Source organism: Pelodiscus sinensis, chromosome 32 (assembly GCF_049634645.1).
Source record: "Pelodiscus sinensis isolate JC-2024 chromosome 32, ASM4963464v1, whole genome shotgun sequence".
NCBI classification, from domain to species: domain Eukaryota; kingdom Metazoa; phylum Chordata; order Testudines; family Trionychidae; genus Pelodiscus; species Pelodiscus sinensis.
Genome location: NC_134742.1, coordinates 11,730,743 through 11,754,244, shown reverse-complemented (window position 1 = coordinate 11,754,244; position 23,502 = coordinate 11,730,743). Strand labels below are relative to the sequence as shown.

The 23,502-nt window shown below is 59.4% G+C and overlaps 1 protein-coding gene across 4 annotated transcripts; it reads left to right on the top strand.

Moving 5' to 3' along the window:
- The first annotated feature begins 16 nt into the window (after positions 1-16).
- Positions 17-23,212, top strand: VARS2 (valyl-tRNA synthetase 2, mitochondrial). 4 transcript variants are annotated; one of them, XM_075914147.1, is made up of 30 exons: positions 17-81; positions 1,439-1,803; positions 2,163-2,244; positions 2,345-2,445; positions 2,719-2,840; positions 2,979-3,045; positions 4,285-4,382; positions 5,645-5,726; positions 5,943-6,062; positions 6,289-6,400; positions 8,331-8,419; positions 8,773-8,863; positions 8,998-9,125; positions 9,240-9,343; positions 9,513-9,594; positions 9,922-9,998; positions 11,001-11,088; positions 11,292-11,397; positions 11,885-11,955; positions 13,096-13,221; positions 13,367-13,471; positions 14,713-14,781; positions 14,872-14,950; positions 15,074-15,201; positions 15,539-15,691; positions 17,997-18,206; positions 19,485-19,596; positions 20,223-20,404; positions 21,074-21,223; positions 22,537-23,212. In XM_075914147.1, exons 1-30 carry the CDS (start codon positions 75-77, stop codon positions 22,639-22,641), a joined length of 3,411 nt encoding a protein of 1,136 aa, XP_075770262.1. In that variant the 5' UTR covers positions 17-74; the 3' UTR covers positions 22,642-23,212. The 4 variants fall into 4 exon arrangements, with proteins under 4 accessions (XP_075770262.1, XP_075770263.1, XP_075770265.1 ...); XM_075914148.1 differs by having other exon boundaries at positions 37-81; positions 1,442-1,803; XM_075914150.1 differs by lacking the exon at positions 17-81 and adding an exon at positions 685-853 and having other exon boundaries at positions 1,442-1,803.
- The last annotated feature ends 290 nt before the right edge of the window (positions 23,213-23,502 follow it).

The following is a 23,502-nucleotide window of genomic DNA, read 5'->3' as shown; positions in this document are numbered from 1 at the left end:
CCCTGCGCTGATTGGCGGGCTGGGGGTGAGGTCACAATGCGCGGGGCGGGGCGGGAGTTGCGCGGGGCTGGACAATGCCAGGTGAGGTTGGGGGGGGCGGAGTAGGAACCAGGACTCCTGCCCAGGGGGGGGGGGGGGGGGGCTGGGAGTCAGGACTTTCCCCAGAGCTGGGAGGGGAGCGGGGTCTAGTGGTTAGAGCGCGGGGGAGCCAGGACTCCCGGTTCTTTCCCCAGAGCTGGGAGGGGAGCGGGGTCTAGTGGTTAGAGCGCGGGGGAGCCAGGACTCCCGGTTCTTTCCCCAGAGCTGGGAGTGGAGTGGGGTCTAGTGGTTAGAGCGGGGGGGGGGGGGCAACAGCCAGGACTCCTGGGTTATTTCCCTGGAGCTGGGAGAAGAGTGGGGTCTAGTGGTTAGAGCAGGGGGGGGGGGGTGACAGCCAGGACTCCTGGGGTATTTCCCTGGAGCTGGGAGAAGAGTGGGGTCTAGTGGTTAGAGCAGGGAGGGGGGGGGGTGACAGCCAGGACTCCTGGGGTATTTCCCTGGAGCTGGGAGAAGAGTGGGGTCTAGTGGTTAGAGCAAGGGGGGGGGGTGACAGCCAGGACTCCTGGGGTATTTCCCTGGAGCTGGGAGAAGAGTGGGGTCTAGTGGTAAGAGCGGGGCGGGAGGGTTGAGAGCCAGGACTACTGGGTTCTCTCCCTGGCCAAGGGGGGGGGCAGATGGGTTAGAGAGGGGTCTGGGAGTCAGGACCCCTGGGTTCCTTCCCCAGAGCTGGGAGGAGAGCAGAGTCTAGTGGTTAGAGCGGAGGGGCAACAGCCAGGACTACTGGGCTCTCTCCCTGTCCAAGTTGGGGGGGCAGGTGGGTTATAAGGGGGCTGGGAGTCAGGGCACCTGGGTTCTTTCCCCAGAGCTGGGAGGGGAGTGGGGTCTAGTAGTTAGAGTGGGGGCTGAGAGCCAGGACTCCTGGGTTCTTTCCCCGGAGCTGGGAGGGGAGTGGGGTCTAGTGGTTAGAGTGGGGGCTGGGAGTCAGGGCACCTGGGTTCTTTCCCCGGAGCTGGGAGGGGAGTGGGGTCTAGTGGTTAGAGTGGGAGCTGAGAGCCAGGACTCCTGGGTTCTTTCCCCGGAGCTGGGAGGGGAGTGGGGTCTAGTGGTTAGAGTGGGGGCTGAGAGCCAGGACTCCTGGGTTCTTTCCCCGGAGCTGGGAGGGGAGTGGGGTCTAGTGGTTAGAGTGGGGGCTGAGAGCCAGGACTCCTGGGTTCTTTCCCCAGAGCTGGGAGGGGAGTGGGGTCTAGTGGTTAGAGTGGGGGCTGAGAGCCAGGACTCCTGGGTTCTTTCCCCGGAGCTGGGAGGGGAGTGGGGTCTAGTGGTGTGAGTGGGAGGAGGCACCGGAGGCAGAAAACACAGGTCCCTGGGTGTTAAATCCTGTCTCCTTCTCTGTGCCCAGCAGGTGCCTTCCCCAGCCCTGTGCTGCCCCCTCACCAGCCCCTGTGTGGGGTGGGAGCTGCCAGGAGACGGGGACCCACCCCCCAACCAGCAGGTGGTCCGAGCCACTCACATCTGGACATGGCGCCCAACTGGCTTGGCTCCGGCACCGGGTGGATTCTGAGCTCCCTCCGCCGGCTGCTGCTCCGGGCTGGCCCCCGGCCCCCAGGCGCCCCGTGTGGATGGAGAACCTCCTCCCAGGCTAGTCAATCCGACCCCGAGGGGCTGGAGCGGAAAATGACCCAGCTCAGGAACAAGGCGGAGAAGCGGCGGCGGCAGCGGGAGAGGCTGGAGTCGATTGAAGCCGGAGTGGCCCGGAGGCAGGAGGTAGGGGGCGCTCTCCTTGCAGTCAGCGCTCATCCCAGGACCCTGTCTTCAGTGAAACGAAACACTCCCTTGTGACGCCAATGCAGCTGTGCCACCCCAGAAGTGGCTGCATTTTTGGACCCCGAGAACAACCCCTAGGCAGCGTTGCTGCAGGCTGTCCCCCGGCCACTCCACCCCAGAAGTGGCTGCATGGTCAGTCCAGAGCAACCCCAGCGTAAATCTCCTCTGTGATAAATGACACACCCGTTAAATATCTTCTTGTTCTGTTGCGTGATGAAGTCCGGTCCATGCGTTCGTCCCCAGCAGGGTGCCTGGTTCATACCTTGCCATCCTTTTGGGTGTCTTTGGTGTTTCCCCAGGTACCTCAGGGGCAGGGTAAGGCGTGGGCCCCGAAAGAGGTGGTTCTGTACGACATCCCAACTCCCGCTGGTCAGAAGAAAGGTATGCTGGGAAAATATAACCCCTCTACCCCCCGGGCCTATAAAGATTTTGTGAGGGGCCTCTCTGGTCGTGGCTCACCGAACGCTGGCTCTCTCCCTAGACACGTCCCTGCCCCTGCCGGCCTCGTACAGCCCCCGCTACGTGGAAGCCGCATGGTACGAGTGGTGGGAGAAGGAAGGATTCTTCAAACCCGAATATCAGGTAAAAACGTCCCCCTGGGATCAGAGGCCCATCACTGGCATAAGTTGTGGCAGGGCTCAAAGCTGCCCTAGGGGGCGCTGTGCTGCAGGGAGCTCAGTAGGGGGCGCTGTCCCCTCACAGTCAGTGCAGGTCGTCCCCCTTCCGGGAGGCACCAGGGGGCGCTGTGCTGGGAGGAGCGGGGGGGGCAGGGCGTCTCACTTCATCCGTGCTGGCCCCGATGCAGCACTAGGGGGCACTGTGCTGGTGAAAACAGCCTCTCTCTCTGTGTCTCAGAGCCGGCAGCCCCATAGGAAACCAGACGTCTTCTCCCTTTGCATCCCCCCGCCCAACGTCACGGGGTCCCTGCACCTGGGCCATGCCCTCACGGTGGCCGTCGAGGATTCGCTGGTGCGATGGTGAGTTGGGGCTCGGAGGGGTGGGGAATGGGCCGTGCGGCCTTTCTCCACTAGGGGGCGCTGACTCCAGTTTGCGGGGGCCTGAGGCCGGCTGCGGCACACAGAGGCCCTAGCGTGTGTCTCCTACCTGCCTTGCAGGCGCCGGATGCAGGGCTGCCGGGTGCTCTGGGTGCCGGGATCGGATCACGCCGGAATCGCGACTCAGGTGAGCCCAGAGCCGCGGCTTCGGTGGAAGGGTTTGTGCTGTCGGAGGAGGAACCCCGCTTCCCCAAGCAGCAGCAACAAATGCCCAAGGGGTCCGGTCGGCAGAGCCGCAGCACTCTGGGCGGGGTGGGTTTTCACACCCCTGAGGGACGGAGCTAGGTCAGCCGAAATTTGAAGTGTAGGTCAAGCTATGGTGGAGGGAATCGGCATGGAAACGCAGCCATCTCTGGGGTGGAGCACCTGGGGGGAACAGCTCCCAGCAACTCTGCACAGGGATTACTCTTGTAGCACAGGAATGCAGCCAGCTCTGGGGTGGGGCAACTGGGGAGAGGGAGAATAGCCCCAGCAACGCTGCTCAGGGATTGCTCGTGTAGCATGGAAATGCAGCCAGCTCTGGGGTGGGGCGACTGGGAGGGAGGGGGAATAGCCCCAGCAACGCTGCTCAGGGATTGCTCTTGTAGCATGGAAATGCAGCCAGCTCTGGGGTGGGGCGACTGGGGAGAGGGAGAATAGCCCCAGCAACGCTGCTCAGGGATTGCTCGTGTAGCATGGAAATGCAGCCAGCTCTGGGGTGGGGCGACTGGGAGGGAGGGGGAATAGCCCCAGCAACGCTGCTCAGGGATTGCTCGTGTAGCATGGAAATGCAGCCAGCTCTGGGGTGGGGCGACTGGGAGGGAGGGGGAATAGCCCCAGCAATGCTGCTCAGGGATTGCTCTTGTAGCATGGAAATGCAGCCAGCTCTGGGGTGGGGCAACTGGGGAGAGGGGGAATAGCCCCAGCAATGCTGCTCAGGGATTGCTCTTGTAGCATGGAAATGCAGCCAGCTCTGGGGTGGGGCGACTGGGAGGGAGGGGGAATAGCCCCAGCAATGCTGCTCAGGGATTGCTCTTGTAGCATGGAAATGCAGCCAGCTCTGGGGTGGGGCGACTGGGAGGGAGGGGGAATAGCCCCAGCAACGTTGCTCAGGGATTGCTCTTGTAGCATGGAAATGCAGCCAGCTCTGGGGTGGGGCAACTGGGGAGAGGGGGAATAGCCCCAGCAACGCTGCTCAGGGATTGCTCTTGTAGCATGGAAATGCAGCCAGCTCTTGGCTGGGGGCGGGGGTTACAGCCCCCAGCAACGCCACGCAGGAATTGCTCTCGTAGCACAGAAATGCAGCCAGCTCTGGGGTGGGGTGGCTGTTTCTGTCCTGTGTGTGTGTCCCTCTCTCTGGTAACCCTCCCTGCTCCCCTCCTGGCAGGCGGTGGTGGAGCGCAAGCTGTGGAAGGAGCGGGGCGCCCTGCGCCAGGACCTGACCCGAGGGGAATTCCTGGCCGAGGTCTGGAAATGGAAAGAGGAGTGAGTGCAGCCGGGCCGTCACTGACCCGAGACTGGGCTTGGCAGTAGTGGGAAGCGGCCCTGGGCTGCACATAGAGCGAGACAGAGGCTCAGAGGGGGTGCTGGCAGTCAGTGCTGCCCCAGTGTGGCACTAGGGGGCGCTGTGCTGCAGGAAACAGTCTGAGGGCCCAGTAGGGGGCGCTGTCCCCTTGCAGTCAGTGCTGCCCGAGTGTGGCACTAGGGGGCGCTGTGCTGCAGGGAGCAGGCTGAGGGCCCAGTAGGGGGCGCTGTCCCCTTGCAGTCAGTGCTACCCCAGTGTGGCACTAGGGGGCGCTGTGCTGCAGGAAACAGTCTGAGGGCCCAGTAGGGGGCGCTGTCCCCTTGCAGTCAGTGCTGCCCGAGTGTGGCACTAGGGGGCGCTGTGCTGCAGGAAACAGTCTGAGGGCCCAGTAGGGGGCGCTGTCCCCTTGCAGTCAGTGCTGCCCGAGTGTGGCACTAGGGGGCGCTGTGCTGCAGGAAACAGTCTGAGGGCCCAGTAGGGGGCGCTGTCCCCTTGCAGTCAGTGCTACCCCAGTGTGGCACTAGGGGGCGCTGTGCTGCAGGAAACAGTCTGAGGGCCCAGTAGGGGGCGCTGTCCCCTTGCAGTCAGTGCTGCCCGAGTGTGGCACTAGGGGGCGCTGTGCTGCAGGAAACAGTCTGAGGGCCCAGTAGGGGGCGCTGTCCCCTTGCAGTCAGTGCTACCCCAGTGTGGCACTAGGGGGCGCTGTGCTGCAGGAAACAGTCTGAGGGCCCAGTAGGGGGCGCTGTCCCCTTGCAGTCAGTGCTGCCCGAGTGTGGCACTAGGGGGCGCTGTGCTGCAGGAAACAGTCTGAGGGCCCAGTAGGGGGCGCTGTCCCCTTGCAGTCAGTGCTGCCCGAGTGTGGCACTAGGGGGCGCTGTGCTGCAGGAAACAGTCTGAGGGCCCAGTAGGGGGCGCTGTCCCCTTGCAGTCAGTGCTACCCCAGTGTGGCACTAGGAGGCGCTGTGCTGCAGGAAGCAGGCTGAGGGCCCAGTAGGGGGCGCTGTCCCCTTGCATTCAGTGCTGCCCCAGTGTGGCACTAGGGGGCGCTGTGCTGCAGGGAGCAGGCTGAGGGCCCAGTAGGGGGCGCTGTCCCCTTGCAGTCAGTGCTGCCCCAGTGTGGCACTAGAGGGCGCTGTGCTGCAGGGAGCAGCTTGTGGGATCAGTAGGGGGCGCTGTCTCCTGGGACACCATGTTCTAAATCAGTGTTTCATTCTCCGATCAGGAAAGGGGACGAGATCTTCCGACAGCTGAAGGCTCTGGGGGCATCTCTGGACTGGGACCGAGTCTGCTTCACCATGGACGCTGTGAGTGTCTGATGTGCAACGGTTCATTATCCAGGACTCCTGGGTTCTCTCCCAGCTTCAGGAGGGGAGTGGGAGCTGGTGGGTTAGATCTAGTGACTGGGGGGGGGGGGTCAGGGCAGCTGGGTTTTCTCCCCGGCTCTGGGAGAGGAGCGGGATCTCCGGGTTGGTCCTGGGCCGTGCCTTTGCAAATGCCATTCTCTTCCCCCCCCCGCACAGGGGTTCTCAGCCGCCGTGGCAGAGGCCTTCGTGCGATTGCACGAGGACGGGCTCGTGTACCGCGAGCGGCGCCTGGTGAACTGGTCGTGCGCCCTGCGCTCTGCCATCTCTGACGTGGAGGTGAGTGGGGGAGGCTGGGGACGGCCCTGCGGCTAGGGGGTGGGTTTCTGTCTAGAGCCCTGCAAATTGGGGGATACCCATGAATAGGTTTTGCACATGGGGATGCAGATGCCAATTTTGTATCCGCGCAGGGCTCTAGTTATATTTTGGGGGAGGGAGATTTGGTCGGGCACGCGCATACGCACGCACGTTCCTTGGGCCTCGTGACGCAGTCTCCTCCTGGCAGGTGGAAACCCGGCAGCTCCGGGGTCGGACTCTGCTCCCCGTGCCCGGCTGCCCAGCCCCGGTGCCCTTTGGACTGATGGTCACCTTTGCCTACAAAGTGGATGGACCAGAGGGTGAGTTCCCATGCTCAGCCGGGGTGGGGCCAGGAGGTGTTTCCCAGCGGCCCCACCCCAGAGGTGGCTGCATCGCAGGGCTGGCTGAGCGCTCCCTGTGTCGTGTGGCTGGTTCCCAGTGGCCCCACCCCAGAGGTGGCTGCATCGCAGGGCTGCCTGAGCGCTCCCTGTGTCGTGTGGCTGGTTCCCAGTGGCCCCACCCCAGAGGTGGCTGCATCGCAGGGCTGCCTGAGCGCTCCCTGTGTCGTGTGGCTGGTTCCCAGTGGTCCCACCCCAGAGGTGGCTGCATCGCAGGGCTGCCTGAGCGCTCCCTGTGTCGTGTGGCTGGTTCCCAGTGGCCCCACCCCAGAGGTGGCTGCATCGCAGGGCTGGCTGAGCGCTCCCTGTGTCGTGTGGCTGGTTCCCAGCGGCCCCACCCCAGAGGTGGCTGCATCGCAGGGCTGGCTGAGCGCTCCCTGTGTCGTGTGGCTGGTTCCCAGTAGCCCCACCCCAGAGGTGGCTGCATCGCAGGGCTGGCTGAGCGCTCCCTGTGTCGTGTGGCTGGTTCCCAGTGGCCCCACCCCAGAGGTGGCTGCATCGCAGGGCTGGCTGAGCGCTCCCTGTGTCGTGTGGCTGGTTCCCAGTGGCCCCACCCCAGAGGTGGCTGCATCGCAGGGCTGGCTGAGCACTCCCTGTGTCGTGTGGCTGGTTCCCAGTGGCCCCACCCCAGAGGTGGCTGCATCGCAGGGCTGGCTGAGCGCTCCCTGTGTCGTGTGGCTGGTTCCCAGTGGCCCCACCCCAGAGGTGGCTGCATCGCAGGGCTGGCTGAGCGCTCCCTGTGTCGTGTGGCTATTTCCCAGTGGTTCCACCCCAGAGGTGGCTGCATCGCAGGGCTGGCTGAGCGCTCCCTGTGTCGTGTGGCTATTTCCCAGTGGTTCCACCCCAGAGGTGGCTGCATCGCAGGGCTGGCTGAGCGCTCCCTGTGTCGTGTGGCTGGTTCCCAGTGGCCCCACCCCAGAGGTGGCTGCATCGCAGGGCTGCCTGAGCGCTCCCTGTGTCGTGTGGCTGGTTCCCAGTGGCCCCACCCCAGAGGTGGCTGCATCGCAGGGCTGGCTGAGCGCTCCCTGTGTCGTGTGGCTGTTTCCCAGTGGTCCCACCCCAGAGGTGGCTGCATCGCAGGGCTGGCTGAGCGCTCCCTGTGTCGTGTGGCTGTTTCCCAGTGGCCCCACCCCAGAGGTGGCTGCATTGCAGGGCTGGCTGAGCGCTCCCTGTGTCGTGTGGCTATTTCCCAGTGGTTCCACCCCAGAGGTGGCTGCATCGCAGGGCTGCCTGAGCGCTCCCTGTGTCGTGTGGCTGGTTCCCAGTGGCCCCACCCCAGAGGTGGCTGCATCGCAGGGCTGCCTGAGCGCTCCCTGTGTCGTGTGGCTGGTTCCCAGTGGCCCCACCCCAGAGGTGGCTGCATCGCAGGGCTGGCTGAGCGCTCCCTGTGTCGTGTGGCTGGTTCCCAGTGGCCCCACCCCAGAGGTGGCTGCATCGCAGGGCTGCCTGAGCGCTCCCTGTGTCGTGTGGCTGGTTCCCAGTGGCCCCACCCCAGAGGTGGCTGCATCGCAGGGCTGCCTGAGCGCTCCCTGTGTCGTGTGGCTGGTTCCCAGTGGTTCCACCCCAGAGGTGGCTGCATCGCAGGGCTGGCTGAGCGCTCCCTGTGTCGTGTGGCTGGTTCCCAGTGGCCCCACCCCAGAGGTGGCTCCATCGCAGGGCTGGCTGAGCGCTCCCTGTGTCGTGTGGCTATTTCCCAGTGGTTCCACCCCAGAGGTGGCTGCATTTCAGTGCTGGGTGTGTCGCTCTGGGGCTGTCCCCCGCCCCAGAGATGTCTGTTTTTTCCCGTGACAATCCAGCCCCATAACATCATCCTCTTTCTGTCTCTCTTCCCATGTCTCTGTGTGGGGGGAAGATGAGGAGGTCTCGGTGGCCACCACCCGCCCGGAGACGATGCTGGGGGATGTGGCCGTGGCTGTCCATCCCGACGACCCACGGTTCAGGGTAAGGGGCGGGAGTGTCTCTGAGGTGCGGAGACACAGTGTCTCAGGGGAAGAGGAGACTAGGTTGTCTCAGTTGAGAAGGGATTCGGGTTTGAGGTGGGAGAGTCATTTCCATGAAGACAGAGATTGGGACTCCTGGGGCAGAAGGGTGAAAGGTCATCTCCGGGGAGACAGGGGCGTGTTATCGCTATGGAGAAGGGGGTGTGATCTCAAGGGGAGGAAGGCGGAGTCACCAGTAGGGAGATGAAGTTCGTTGTCATGGAGACGGTGGGGTTTGGAGGAGAAGGGAGGGTCATTGCCATGGAGATGGGTAGGTGGAATCTCTTGTTTTTGATTCTCTTTTTATTTTGGCAGCACCTGTATGGCAAGCAGCTCCGACACCCGTTCACGGGGCGCCTCCTACCCATCATCACGGACCCCCTGGTGGAGCCAGAGGTGGGCACAGGTGAGCACCAGGCCCCACGGTCCTATGATGTCTTCCAGTCAGGCACTGGCTATATTGGTCTTGGGAATCCAATTGGTGGCAGCGGTGGGATCCAGGTCTCAGACGTTCTTTCCTCTCCGCTGGGCCCCCTGCAGGAGCGGTGAAGGTGACGCCGGCGCACAGCCACACCGACTACGAGCTGGGCAAGCAGCATGGGCTGCCCTTGGTCTCTGTGATTGGGGAGGATGGGACCATGACCGCTCAATGTGGCGATTGGCTCCAGGTAATGACACTCGGTCCTCATCCACACCTCCCTGCTGTCCCAGCCTTGGGCTCCCCCTGCAGCTCTTCTTGTGCCCCTCAACTGCAACCCACAGCCTCCTCTGTTCCTTTGTAGGGCCTGAATCGCTTTGTGGCTCGTGAGAAGGTGGTATCTGCCTTGAAGGAGAAAGGCCTGTACCGGGGTATGAAGGATCATGCCATGGCCCTGCCCCTCTGCAGGTAGCAAACCCCTACCAATGGGGCAGGTTGGGGGGGGTTCCATAGGTAGTGCTCTTCCTTTGCTGTCAGTGTTAACCCCCGTGTGGCACTAGGGGGCGCTGTGCTATGGGGTGCAAGTAGGCCATTCCAAGATATTACAAATTAATGTTTTTCTCTTTCCATCCCACAGTCGCTCTGGGGACGTGGTCGAGAACCTGCTGAAGAGCCAGTGGTTTCTACGATGTGAGGGAATGGCCCAGAGAGCGCTGGAGGTGAGGGGCCTATAATAGCAACTCCCGCATGGCCACCACCCTGCGCTCCTGTTTCCAGCCTTTCCCTGCCCCAACCACTAAGTCCTCTGACCTTGATTGAAGTCATGACGGTACCTCCATCTTGGGCTGCATAAATCTCTGCGGCATAGGCTGTTAGGGATCATCTTGCTCTGGATGGGACTCGTGGGTTATGATTGGTGGCAGCAGTGGGATACAGGAATTTGCTTATGAGGCGGTCTCCCATTCTGAAGGGTGTAGGGCCGCCTCCTTTGTCTCTTCTCTTGGGGGTTCTGTTCAGCTCCTCAGTCTCTCTCTTTCGCCTCTCAGGCTGTGGAGTCGGGGCGCCTGAAACTCACCCCGAAATTTCACGCGAAGAAATGGAGGACGTGGCTGTCCAACATCAGGTGAGGGGAGTTCCGCCCCTCTCTAACCGCGAGAGGATTTGTCGCTGCCTCGTTTGTGAACAACCCTACAATAACAAGTCCTCCCCTTCCAGAGCTGCAGACAGAACCCAGGATGGGGGTGCCCTCCCCCTCCCACCCCACAGGGGCCCCCTTTCCACCCTGAAGCTCCCCTTTCTCCCCCAACCAAACCCCTAACCCTCCCCTTACAGGGTCCCCTTTCTGCTCCCAAACCCCCCAACTCCCCTTTCTGCCCCCACCTATACCCCTAACCCTCCCCCACAGGGTCCCCTTTCTGCCCCCAGCCCCCGGGAAGGTCTCCGGTCCTCCTGGGCAGAGATGGGGAGTGGGCAAAGCAGCAGCTTTTCCCTCCAGTGCTGAAGGGCTCCGGGAGCAGGCTTAACTGCCCCCCCCCCCCAACAGTCTTGGGGCTCTGTGGGGCCGGCTCTGAGCTTCAGCCCCCACCTTCTCCGCTCCAGCCTGGCTGGGCTCTGGATTTCAGTAGTGCTGGCCTTACCTGGCACGTTGGTCAAGAGACAAGCGTGGGCGTGAGAGGCCACAGAAGGGAGCTGGAGGCAGTGGAGGATGGGGTGGGAGGGTGGGCGGGGAGAGGGGGCCAACGGGGGCCATGCCTATTTATAGTTTTCCTCCAGCTAATTAAGAATCTTAGGAAAAGTAGTCAGAGTAGCCATCGGCAGGAGTTGGTGGCCACAATCTGAACCCACCACACGCTTTCGGAGCGCCCCTGACCTAGGTGTTCTGCCGCCCAGCCCTGCCTGCTATAACCCAGAGACCCCCCTCCTCTCCCAGACCCGGACTCGAACCCAGGAGGCCTCCCTCCTCGGCTCTGCCCCTCCCCTTTCTGGAGCCGGGATCCATCTCTGGGCGCAACCCTACCATAACCAACGGGCCTGTCGACAATCCACTGTCGCCCCCTTGTGGCCACCTGAGGCACTGGCATTGTTTTCTTTAACCTCATTGGTCCCCTTGTTGGCTTCATTGTAGCGATTGGTGCATCTCCCGGCAGCTGTGGTGGGGGCATCAGATTCCGGCCTATCAGGTTTCTGTCTCAGGGTCATGTGACGTAGGCAAGGTGAGATGTGTGCTTCTGGAATGTTATTGGCTGGGGGGCTATTCCAGCCCCAGCCCTTCCCAGCAGGGGCATGAGGCAGGGATGCTGGCGGGGGAGGCAGTGGGGGAGAGAGGGGCGTTCCTGTCTACACCAGCCCCAATATCTCCCAGCAGGGGGCGCTTTCGCTAACTTACATTCATCACTTTTCATGAATTTATGACCAGGATGGGAGTGATGCATTGTGGGTAGCTGGCAGGACAGAGGCGGAAGCCCGCAGGAAAGCATCGGCGATTTTGAGAAAACCGGAAGAGGAACTGGAACTGGTGAGAGGTAAAGAGAAGGAACATCTAGGATATAACTCTTACGGGGATGGTGAAGCCTCAAGTGACAAATGGGACTAAGACCCGGAGCGTCTCACCCCTTCCCTATGCACCCGCTTTTCACCTGTTTTCAGAACCTACTTTTGGTGGGAGAAGTGGGATACACAACATTTCAGCCATTTGCAAAGGCTGTTTTCCCAGAATGCATGGCTTACTTCAGAGCAGGCCTTAGGGGTCTTCATTCTGGAATGGGGGGGAATGCCCTGTAATTTTGGGGGAGCTTTTGAGGGCAAAGAAACCCCGCCGTTATGTCCTGTAGTGGGCCCAACCTGCTTCGGACCTAGGGGAAACTAAGGAAGACGGACGAGACCACACAGAGATTAAAGAAAATACCAATACGGTGTAGAAGTCGTTTATTTCTGTAGGGTTCCCAGCGTGTTGCCTCTGCAAACCTACCAAGCAGCTCATTGGCTGATGTTCTGTGTTTGCATCTCTAGACGCCGATGTGCTGGATACTTGGTTCTCTTCTGCTCTCTTCCCCTTCGCTGCACTGGGATGGCCCCGTAAGGTGAGTGACACAGAGAGCAACGGGGACAGGCAGGATGCCGGGCGAGATGGGCCCATGGCTTTGATCTGGGGAGGTGGCAGGATGCCGGGTTAGATGGGCCCATGGTGCTGATCTGGGGAGGCGGTGGGATGCCGGGTTAGGTGGACCCATTGCGCCTTTCCGGGGAGGTGACAGGATGCTGGGTTAGATGGGCCCATGGTGCTGATCTGGGGAGGCGGTGGGATGACAGGTTAGGTGGACCCATTGCGCCTTTCCGGGGAGGTGGCAGGATGCCAGGTTAGATGGGCTCATGGTGCTGATCTGGGGAGGCGGTGGGATGCCGGGTTAGGTGGACCCATTGCGCCTTTCCGGGGAGGTGACAGGATGCCGGGTTAGATGGGCCCATGGTGCTGATCTGGGGAGGCGGTGGGATGCCAGGTTAGGTGGACCCATTGTGCCTTTCCGGGGAGGTGGCAGGATGCCGGGTTAGATGGGCCCATGGTGCTGATCTGGGGAGGCGGTGGGATGCCAGGATAGGTGGACCCATTGCACCTTTCCGGGGAGGTGACAGGATGCCGGGTTAGATGGGCTCATGGTGCTGATCTGGGGAGGCGGTGGGATGCCGGGTTAGGTGGACCCATTGCGCCTTTCCGGGGAGGTGACAGGATGCCGGGTTAGATGGGCTCATGGTGCTGATCTGGGGAGGCGGTGGGATGCCGGGTTAGGTGGACCCATTGCGCCTTTCCGGGGAGGTGACAGGATGCCGGGTTAGATGGGCCCATGGTGCTGATCTGGGGAGGCGGTGGGATGCCGGGTTAGGTGGACCCATTGCGCCTTTCCGGGGAGGTGGCAGGATGCCGGGTGAGATGGGCCCATGGTGCTGATCTGGGGAGGTGGTGGGATGCCAGGTTAGGTGGACCCATTGCGCCTTTCCGGGGAGGTGACAGGATGCCGGGTTAGATGGGCCCATGGTGCTGATCTTGGAAGGAGGCGGGATGCCAGGTTAGATAGGCCAGTGGTGCTGATCTGTGGAGGCAGTGGGATGCCGAGTTAGATGGGCCCATGACTCTGATCAAGTGAGGTGGCCTGATACCGGGCTAGATGGGCCCATTGTTCTACTCAGGGTTGGCTCACTCCTGTGTCCTTCTCCACCCCCCGCAGGTTGGGGACCTCCAGGAATTCTATCCCAACAGCCTCTTAGAGACGGGCAGCGATCTGCTCTTCTTCTGGGTGGCCCGGATGGTGATGCTGGGGGAGCAATTGACCGGAGAGCTGCCCTTCTCCCAGGTATGTGAGGGGGGAGAGGTGCCCCACGCTGGGCTGGCAGAGAGCGGGGGGCAGGGCTAAGAGGTGCTGGGGGAGTCCTGGGCTGGGCTAGCAGGGGGCTGCCGTTCAGGACCGAGGGGCTCCCTGTGGTTCTTTCTCCTTCCAGGTTTTCCTGCACTCCCTCGTGCGCGATGCCCACGGCCGCAAGATGAGTAAATCGCTGGGGAACGTCGTGGACCCGCTGGACGTCATTCATGGGGCCTCCCTGCAGGTACCGTCCCCCCTCCCTACCCAGGAGACCGTACAGCCACACACTGGCCCCTGCAGCGTCTCAGCAGAGCCCCAGAGAGACCCTAAAATACTAAACCAGGCCCTACATCCCCTCCTCCCCTCTTCAAGACACCCTACAATAACAAACGGGGCCATGCATCCTGCCCCCACTTCCCCCAGAGACCCTACAATAACAAACGGGGTCATGCATCCTGCCCCCCACTTCCACCAGAGACCTTACAATAACAAACAGGGCCATGCATCCTGCCCCCCTCTTCCCCCAGAGACCCTACAATAACAAACAGGGCCATGCATCCTGCCCCCTCTTCCCCCAGAGACCCTACAATAACAAACAGGGTCATGCATCCTGCCCCCCACTTCCCCCAGAGACCCTACAATAACAAACAGGGCCATGCATCCTGCCCCCTCTTCCCCCAGAGACCCTACAATAACAAATAGAGCCATACATCCTGCCCCCCTCTTCCTCCAAAGACCCTACAATAACAAACAGGGCTATGCATCCTGCCCCCTCTTCCCCCAGAGACCCTACAATAACAAATAGAGCCATGCATCCTGCCCCCTCTTCCTCCAAAGACCCTACAATAACAAACAGGGCTATGCATCCTGCCCCCTCTTCCCCCAGAGACCCTACAATAACAAACAGGGTCATGCATCCTGCCCCCCACTTCCCCCAGAGACCCTACAATAACAAATAGAGCCATGCATCCTGCCCTCCTCTTCCTCCAAAGACCCTACAATAACAAACAGGGCTATGCATCCTGCCTCCTCTTCCCCCAGAGACCCTACAATAACAAACAGGGTCATGCATCCTGCCACCTCTTCCTCCAAAGACCCTACAATAACAAACAGGGTCATGCATCCTGCCCCCCTCTTCCTCCAAAGACCCTACAATAACAAACAGGGTCATGCATCCTGCCCCCTCTTCCGCCAGAGACCCTACAATAACTAATGGGGCCATGCATCCTGCCCCCCTCCCCTCTGGAGATCCTATAATAACTGGCCCCTGCTTATCTCTCCCCGCCACCTCAGCGAAACTCTGCCATTCAAAATACCCCCAAACAACACCACCTCTGTGCAGCCCTATAGTAACAAGCCAGCTCCCTCCGGGCACCTCCCGGAAGACCCTACCATAACAAACTGGCCTGCACTCAGCAGAGACCCTGCAAAAACTCACCCTGCCCCATCCTGCCTGCCCCTGATCAGGCTGTCCCCTCGTTGCAGGAGCTGCAGGGGAGGCTGCGAGACGGGAACGTGGACCCCCGGGAGGCGGCCATCGCTGCGGAGGGACAGGTGAGTCTGTCCCCTCCCCCTCACGGCCCCTCGTCCTGCCCCACTTCTCTCAGCTCCCCCCTCCCTCAACCCCTCACCCTTCCCTTCCAGAGGCGCGACTTCCCCCAGGGGATCCCCGAATGCGGCGCTGACGCCTTGAGATTCGCACTGTGCTCCCATCGCGTCCAAGGTGAGAGGGGCGCCTCTAGGGGGCGCTGGCGCTGATCCGGCCCTAGAGCAGGGGGACTGGACGGCTTAGGGGCTGGGAATCGGGGCCTTTCCCCCCCCACACTTCTCTACGTTGCTCCCCCAGGAGACGACCTCAACCTGGACGTGGGCGCGGTCCTGAGCTCCCGGCACTTCTGCAACAAGGTGTGGAACGCCGTCCGCTTCACCCTGGGGGCCCTGGGAGAGGGGTTTGCCCCACGGAGCCCGGAGGAGGTAATGGGATGTTTCGGGGGTGGGAAGGAGTCATGAGTATCATTGGGTCCCTCTGCTGGCTCTGGGTGGAACTGCAGGGGCAGCATAAGGGCGGGGCTTAATGACACCTCCTGCTGGGCTCACGCAGTATTGCAGCGGGCAGTATAATGGGTGAACGTGGGTGTGTTGAAGACTAGGTGCATATTGGGAGGTGGGGAAATATTGGGTCTGTATGGTGCCATCTGCTGGGCTTGGGAGGTATTACAGGGGGGGCAGCAGCGACTCCCCTCCCCCCCTCGAGATTTCTGTACCTAGGGCTGGAGACAACCCTCTCTTGTGTTCTCTCCATCCCCCCCAGATCTGCCCCAGCTCCCCCATGGACCGGTGGATCCTCAGCCGTCTCTACCACGCTGCGGCGGACTGCGGCCAGCGGTTTGGGGAGTACGAGTTGCATTTGGCCGTGGCCGCCGTCCACCACTTCTGGCTGAACAACTTCTGTGACGTCTACTTGGTGGGTGTCCGTTCGGCCCTGCCCGGGGTGGGAATCCTGCCCCCTCGGCTCGGCGTTGAGCTTCCCTGGCTCTCAGCCTACCCGCCTCCTTCTGCCTTCTTTAAACATATTGAAGAAGCAGCAGATCAGGATAGGGAGAGTCCTAGGGATCAGGATTGAGGGGTACAGGTGGAGCTGGGGGTAAGGGGAAGTGGGATACCAAATAGATACCTGGTCCTAAAGGTGAGATCCTTTGCTTATGCCCCACCCATCGTCCAGTCGTCCACCCAACTTTCTAAGATACTTAACACAATGTATCCATCCATCCAGCCCAGCCCCATCCTACCCACCCACCCACCCATCCCAGCCCTGTCCCATCCATCCAACCCAATCCAGCACAGCCCAACCCACTGGTTGTGTCTACACTGGCAAGTTATTCCGGAAAATCAGCCGCTTTTCCGGAAAAACTTGCCAGCTGTCTACACTGGCTGCTTGAATTTCCAGAAAAGCACTGACGATCTCATGGAAAATCATCAGTGCTTTTCCGGAAAAACTATGCTGCTCCCGTTCGGGCAAAAGTCTTTTTCTGGAAAACTGTTCCAGTGTAGACAGCACAGTAGTGTTTTCCGCAAAAAAGCCCTGATCGCGAAAATGATGATCGGGGCTTTTTTGCAGAAAAGTGTGTCTAGATTGGCACAGACGCTTCTCCGCAAAAAGTGCTTTTCCGGAAAAGCGTCCTGCCAATCTAGACGCGCTTTTCCGAAAATGCTTTTAACGGAAAACTTTTCCATTAAAAGCATTTCCGGAAAATCATGCCAGTGTAGATGTAGTCATTGTGTTTAACCCAGCCCAATCCATGGCATTCAACCACCCATCCAACCCAAAGCACCCATCTAACCACCAGTTGAATCCACTGTATCCATCCAACTCACTGTATTCAAGCCCAGCCCAATGTATCCATCCAACCAACCCAACCCAACGTATCCATCCAACCAACCCAACCCAACGTATCCATCCAACCAACCCAACCCAACCCAACCCTACGTATCTATCCATCCAACCAACCCAACCCAACCAACCCAACCCAACGTATCCATCCAACCAACCCAACCCAACCCATCCATCCAACCATTAGTCAAACCCATCCTACCCAAGCCCAGCCCAACGTATCCATCCAACTGCCTGTCGAAACCTTTGGTATCCAACCCGTCCTATCCACCCAGCCCATCGTATCCATCCAACCCGTCCAACTGCGAATCAAAAACATTGTATGTATTTATCCAAGTACCAGTTGAACCCATCCAACTGTCTAGCCAATCCATTGTATCCAAGATCACCCCAGTCCTACCCATCGTATCTATCCAGCCACCCCTCAAACCCATTATATCCATCCAATTGCCCATCCTGTCCAACCCAGGGGATCCAAACACCTGTCTGACCCAGCTGTCTATCAATTCTATGTGCTCGACATACTCACATGATTCATCTAACAGATCAATCCATCTTACCCAGCCAACCCAATCTCTGCAGCTGTCCATCCAATTCCACCCAGCCCAATGTAACTAACCCATCCATCCAACCCAACCTGTCCACCCCACTACCTAAGCTGGGCATCTGTTAGGCTCCCACAGCATGGTATATAAGAACATAAGAACGGCCAGACTGGGTCAGACCACGGGTCCATCCAGCCCAGTGTCCTGTCTGCCGACAGTAGCCAATGCCAGGTGCTCCAGAGGGAGTGAACAGAACAGGGATTCTTCAAGCAATCCCTCTCTAGTCACCCATGCCAAGCCTGTGACAGAAGCTAGGGACACCATTCCTACCCATTCTGGCTAATAGCCATCGATAGACCTAACCTCCATGAATTTATCTAGTTCTTTTTTGAACCCTGTGAAAATCCAGTCTTCACAACATCCTCTGGCAAGGAGTTCCACAGGTTGATGGTGCATTGTATGAAGAAATACTTCCTTTTCTTTGTTTGAAACCTGCTGCTTAGTCATTCCATTTGGTTGACTGCTAATTCTTGTGATATGGGAACAAGTGAATAACTTTTCCTTATTCCCCTTTTCCACACCAGACATGATGTAATTGATCTCTATCCTATCCCCACTTAGTCTCCTCTTTTCTAAGCTGAAGAGTCCAAGTCTTTTTATTTTCTCTTCATGTGGGACCCGTTCCAAACCCCTCGTCATTTTTGTTGCCCTTTTCTGAACCTTTTCCAATCCCAAGAGACCTTTTGTGAGATGAGACGACCACATCGGCACACGGTTATTCAAGAGGTGGGCGTCCCATGGTTTGATGTAGAGGCCTCTCCCTCCCTTGGCAGGAGTCGGTGAAGCCCGTATTGCAGGGCGGGGATCAGTCCCGGATCCTGCAGACCCGCCACACCCTGCTGAGCTGCGCCGACCTCGGCCTGCGCCTCCTTTCGCCCTTCATGCCCTACCTGACGGAGGAGCTGTGGCAGCGGCTCCCCAAGCCGGACGCAGACTCCCCCTCCAGCATCTGCGTGGCCGCCTACCCCAGCCCCGGGCAGCTGGTGGGTGAGCTCTGGGCGCCGAACGGAAAGGGGTGGCCCAGGGGAAAGAGGGTTGGCCTAAGATCTGGGTTCAATTCCCTGCCATGCACTGAACGGAACCCTGATCCCAGCTGGGGCAGGGCCTGTCTCTCGCTGTGTCTGTGCAGCGCCCGGCACAACGGGGCCCTGATCTCAGCTGGGGCAGGGTCTGTCTCTCGCTGTGTCTGTGCAGCACCCGGCACAACGGGGCCCTGATCTCAGCTGGGGCAGGGCCTGTCTCTCGCTGTGTCTGTGCAGCACCCGGCACAACGGGGCCCTGATCCCAGCTGGGGCAGGGCCTGTCTCTCGCTGTGTCTGTGCAGCACCCGGCACAACGGGGCCCTGATCTCAGCTGGAGCAGGGTCTGTCTCTCGCTGTGTCTGTGCAGCGCCCGGCACAACGGGGCCCTGATCTCAGCTGGGGCAGGGTCTGTCTCTCGCTGTGTCTGAGCAGCGCCTGGCACAACGGGGCCCTGATCTCAGCTGGGGCAGGGTCTGTCTCTCGCTGTGTCTGAGCAGCGCCTGGCACAACGGGGCCCTGATCTCAGCTGGGGCAGGGTCTGTCTCTCGCTGTGTCTGAGCAGCGCCTGGCACAACGGGGCCCTGATCTCAGCTGGGGCAGGGTCTGTCTCTCGCTGTGTCTGCAGCACCCAGCACAACGGGGCCCTGATCCCAGCTGGGGCAGGGTCTGTCTCTCGCTGTGTCTGTGCAGCGCCCGGCACAACGGGGCCCTGATCTCAGCTGGGGCTTTTCTGTATGACTGTAACACAATAATAGCCTCACAACCGAGGGGTGGCTGCTTTGTTAATGTAACGCTAATTAGGAACCCATGGGCTATGCTAGCAGGAGATCGACAGAGATGGGAGTTGGTTGTTATTGGAAGGTTGATAAATACACCCTGGGCTTTGCTAGCAAGAGATACAAAGTGGTTCTGGGGTGTCGGGAATGGCAGCGAAACACTGGTTTGTTTTTGTAGGGTTGCTTAGAACACCTGAGATTTAGCTCCAAGAGGCGTGCGCTGGTATTGGTTGGTCACTGTGAAGTTGCCATGAGGTGGTTTCTTATTGTAGAGTTCACCAAAACTCCTGGGCTTTAACAGCAGGGGAGAGTGCTTTGGTGGTGCTGGTTTGTTATTGTAGGGTTGCTTGTAAACAGCCAGAGCTGGACTCAGGTAGACCGGGAGAAGCAGCCTTAGGCAGTGGTGCCCGCATCCTGATGCGAGGGCATCAGCAACCAATGAATTCCCTTCTCTTCGCTGCAGGCCCATTGGCATCGCCCCGCGGACGAGGACGACTTCCTGTTGGCGCAGGAAGTGGTGCGGGCGGCGCGCACCCTGAGGGTGTCCTACCGGCTGACGAGAGCCCGACCGCCCGGTGAGCGGAGGGGATCCCTGCCCATAAGAGGCAGGAGGGCCCCTGAGCCTCTGTGCTGAGTTTGCCAACACAGGGTGCTGGTTAGAACCAGCCGAGCTGGGCTACAGTGCCTTGTCTCTACCAGTCATGGGAGTGTGCAGCCTATCGGGGACAGCAATTCCCAGCCGGCACTGGGAAAGCAGCCTCGCCCCATTGGCTGCCAACAAGGCTCCAGTGTGATGGGTGTGGCCTGCAAGGACTACAATTCCCAGAATGCACAGGGAGGAGAACCTTAGCTCCCTTGGCTGTAGTCTTATCTTGTGGTTGCCCTCTCTGGGTTAGATACACCCTTCCCCTTCCAAATGGTGGTTGGGCCTCCCATTGGGGAAGCCTGCCGTTCCCCGGCATGCACTGGGAGGGCAACCTTACCACACTGGCCATACCCGCCATGATGAAAAGGCCAAACCAGGTCGGTGGCCAATCAGGACTACATTTCCCAACATGCCTGAGGAGGTTGCAGCTCCTGTTGGGTCCTTCCAAGATGCCGGGCAGGTATGGCCAATCAGGACTACAATTCCCAGCATGCCCTGGGAGGGCTGCCTTGCCCCATTGGCTGATGGGCTCTCTCTCTCTCTGTGCCCCTACAGTCTACCTGGTGTGCTCAGAGCCAGCTCCCTGCCGGGTGTACGAGGAATACCGTGAGCCCCTGCAAACCCTGTCCCTGGCCGGCTCACTGGAGCTCCTCCCCTCCACCAAGGGGGCGGAGCCTCCTGTGGGCTGGGTTGGGGGGAGAGTGAACGGCCACACTGAGATCTATCTGGACCTGCAGGTAAGAGCCAGGTTGGGATGGAGGGGAAGAGGTTCAGGAAAAACACTGGATAGTGCTGCTCCGTGAGGTGCATCGTGGGAAAGTTTATGGCTTCCTCTGGCCTTATAGGAGGTGGGATACCGGACTAGATGGGCCCGTGGCTCTGATCTGGGGCAGCACAGGAAGGGGGGAGGGATCCCAGCTGGATGGGTCCCTGCGTCCTTGTTTTTACTGATGGGCTAGAGGAAGCAGGGGAGCAGTGTTTGGAGATCGGGGGCCCAGTGGGGAGAAGGCACAAGGCCGGGCCAGAAAGTCCTGCTGGGGAGCCAGAGAGGAGATGACTCGGGATCCACTTCCCAATGCCCCTCGGGGTTAAACAGGCCCTGGGCTTATTTCCTTAGAGACGGACTGCAGCTGTATGGCCGCAATGGGGCACACGTTGGCCTTGAACCTGGGACCTAGCATCCCAGCCTCAAGCCTGTCAGCTAAAGGCCTCCTCCCCCCACACCACTAACTACAACGGTGGTGCCAGCAGCAGGGTGCAATACCCCCTTGTTGCCTCTAGAGGGCGACGCAGTCACACCTTGCACCAGGAAGGGGCTGTTCTACGCTGTGTCGCCACTAGAGGGCGACATGATCCTGCCCGTTTAACGTTACCCTACACCTGGCTTTTTTTCCTGACACACCCAGGGGCTGGTTGACCCCGAGGTGGAGCTCCCCAGGCTAGCATCCCGTAAGGAGAAGCTGGAGCGGCAGATCTCGGCGCTCCTGGCACGGACCCAAGCAGCTGGCTACCAGGAGACGGTGTTACCAGGCGCAGAGGCAAAGAACCAGCTGAAGGTGATGAGCCGTAGTAGCGGGGAGGGGGTCTGTGTGATTAGAACTGGTAGCGATGCTTTTAAAAAATTTATTCCCAGAGGTTGGGGCCCTTTTCCTGCCTTCATATAGTTCACCTTGTGAGGATTATTTTATTTGTGAATTTTTTTTGGGGGGGGGGGAGGGGTGAATTTTTTAAAGCAAAACATTTTTCCTGAAAATGTTGCTTTTTTTTTTTTTTTTTAGTCGAAACTTTTTTCTTTGTTTTCCCCAAGATTCAAAAATTCCTTTTTTGGAAAACCATTTAAAAAATATTCCCAGTGAAATTATTTTTTTGACCCCACCCTATGATTTCAACTCACCCAGATTTAAAAAATAGAAACCGTCCAAGACATTGCTTAGGCAATGAGAAACGAGCAAATTTGATTTTAAACCAGGCAAAAAGGGCGAGGAAAAAACATATTTTGAATTTTCCCAAATTTCTCTGGCAGAGTTTTCTATTTTGTGTGTGTGTCTGTGTGTGTGAGAGAGAGAGAGATGGATGCTTGTTCTGGCTGCTAGAGCAGTGTGTGTGTGTGTTTTCCTCTAGGTATGTATGCATGTTTTCTTCTTTGCGCGCGCGCGTGTGTGTGTATGTATTTTCCTGTGTGTGCATGCACACACGTGTATTGTCCATTCCAGCACTAGATCGGTCCCGTGTGTGTGCGGTTCATTGTAGCCACAGTGAAACTGAGAGGGGGAATTTGGAGGGGGGTGTGTGCATTCAAAAACATTAGTTTGGAGGTGGGGTGAATGTGTGTGTGTATCCCAGTGACAGATGAATTAGGAGATGGGGTGTGTGTGTCTGTGTGGGGGTGGATCCCAGTGATAGATGAATTAGGAGGTAGGGTGTGTGTGTGTGTGTGTGTGTGTGTGTGTGTGTGTGTATCCCAGTGACAGATGAATTAGGAGGTAGGGTGTGTGTGTGTGTGTGTGTGTGTGTGTGTGGATCCCAGTGACAGATGAATTAGGAGGTGGTGTGTGTGTGTGTGTGTGTGTGTGTGTGTGTGTGTGTGTGTGTGTGTGTGTTTGTGTGTGGATCCCAGTGACAGATGAATTAGGAGGTGGTGTGTATGTGTGTGTGTGTGTTTGTGTATCCCAGTGAAAGATGATATAGAATCGGGGGGAGGGGGTGTTTCCAGTGACATTAATTAGATGGTGTGTCTGTGTCCATGGGCATCCCAGTGACAGATGAATTTGGAGGTGGGGGGGTGTCAGGGTTTGGAGGGGGCATCTCTGTGGTGGAGAATGTGGCTGCATTGATCAGATATGGCTCCCCCCTCCTTCTTCCCCGGTAGATTTCCTCTCTCCAGACGGAGCTGGCACACTTGGCTCAGGCCCTGGAGAGCCTCAGCCGCATGGCAGCCAGACCGGGAACCCCTCCGTCGGCGGCAGACGAATGAGTCACCTCCTAGCAAACTGGGTTCACCTAGAGAACTCCTTGCTGCTGGATGTGGAAAGGACCCAAGCTACCGGGGGCCATGGGCCGGGCTCAAGTGCAGAGGACCAACGAGGCTGAGATACTAAGAGACTGAAGGGCCTGCAAGGCTGGGTGTGACCATGGCAGAACAGGATTGGCCTAGGGGGCAGACTGCTTCCCTTGGCCAGTAGGGGTCACTCTCGCGCCATGGACAAACCAGCCAACTTCGAAGAGCCAGCGGAAACGGCTGTCTGGGCGTACGCTGTGCTCCCGGCTCGCTTACCCCTAGGGGGCGCTGTGACGCCCACTTCCTTGGGACAACACGAACCAAACGACCCGTTCTCTTGTGTTTCCATCCGAATCCACCCCGCAACCAGCATCTGTCGGTCAAACCCGGGGCCTCTTGGCGGGCAGGCCTACAGCCCGTTCCTCTCTCTTGCGGCGCGGGGTTTTTTTGGAAAGGAGGTGGGATCCAGCCGGCTTCCGGGAAAATGAGCCGGCGGCTTGGTGTGGAAGTGGAATCCCTCATTAAAACTGCCGGGGAGCGAACCCCATCTCTGATTTCTGAGCTGCTTCTCTAGCGTAGCCTGAAGACACAAGGCTGTGGGTGGGCGCGAGCGAGTTGTGCCTGTGGCCTGCTCTCTGGAGTTGGGTATTCATTGTAGTGGTTCCTTAGGCATTTCCGGACCACACCGATGTTTGGCAGGTTCTCGGCCCAAGATCGGGCCTGGGATTAATAGAATTGTTCCCCGTGAGAACCCACTGTTAGAGGATTTATCCTTTCACCCTCCCACCTATCTGGTCCTTTTCTCGTAACCAGCAATTCCCAAAGCCCAGAGCTGCA

Excerpts from the sequence above, each read along its gene's own strand:
- VARS2 (XM_075914147.1), top strand. Across the intron at positions 5,727-5,942 it reads TCTGCTTCACCATGGACGCT|GGGTTCTCAGCCGCCGTGGC; the intron begins GTGAGTGTCTGA and ends CCCCCCGCACAG. Across the intron at positions 8,864-8,997 it reads GGAGCCAGAGGTGGGCACAG|GAGCGGTGAAGGTGACGCCG; the intron begins GTGAGCACCAGG and ends GGCCCCCTGCAG.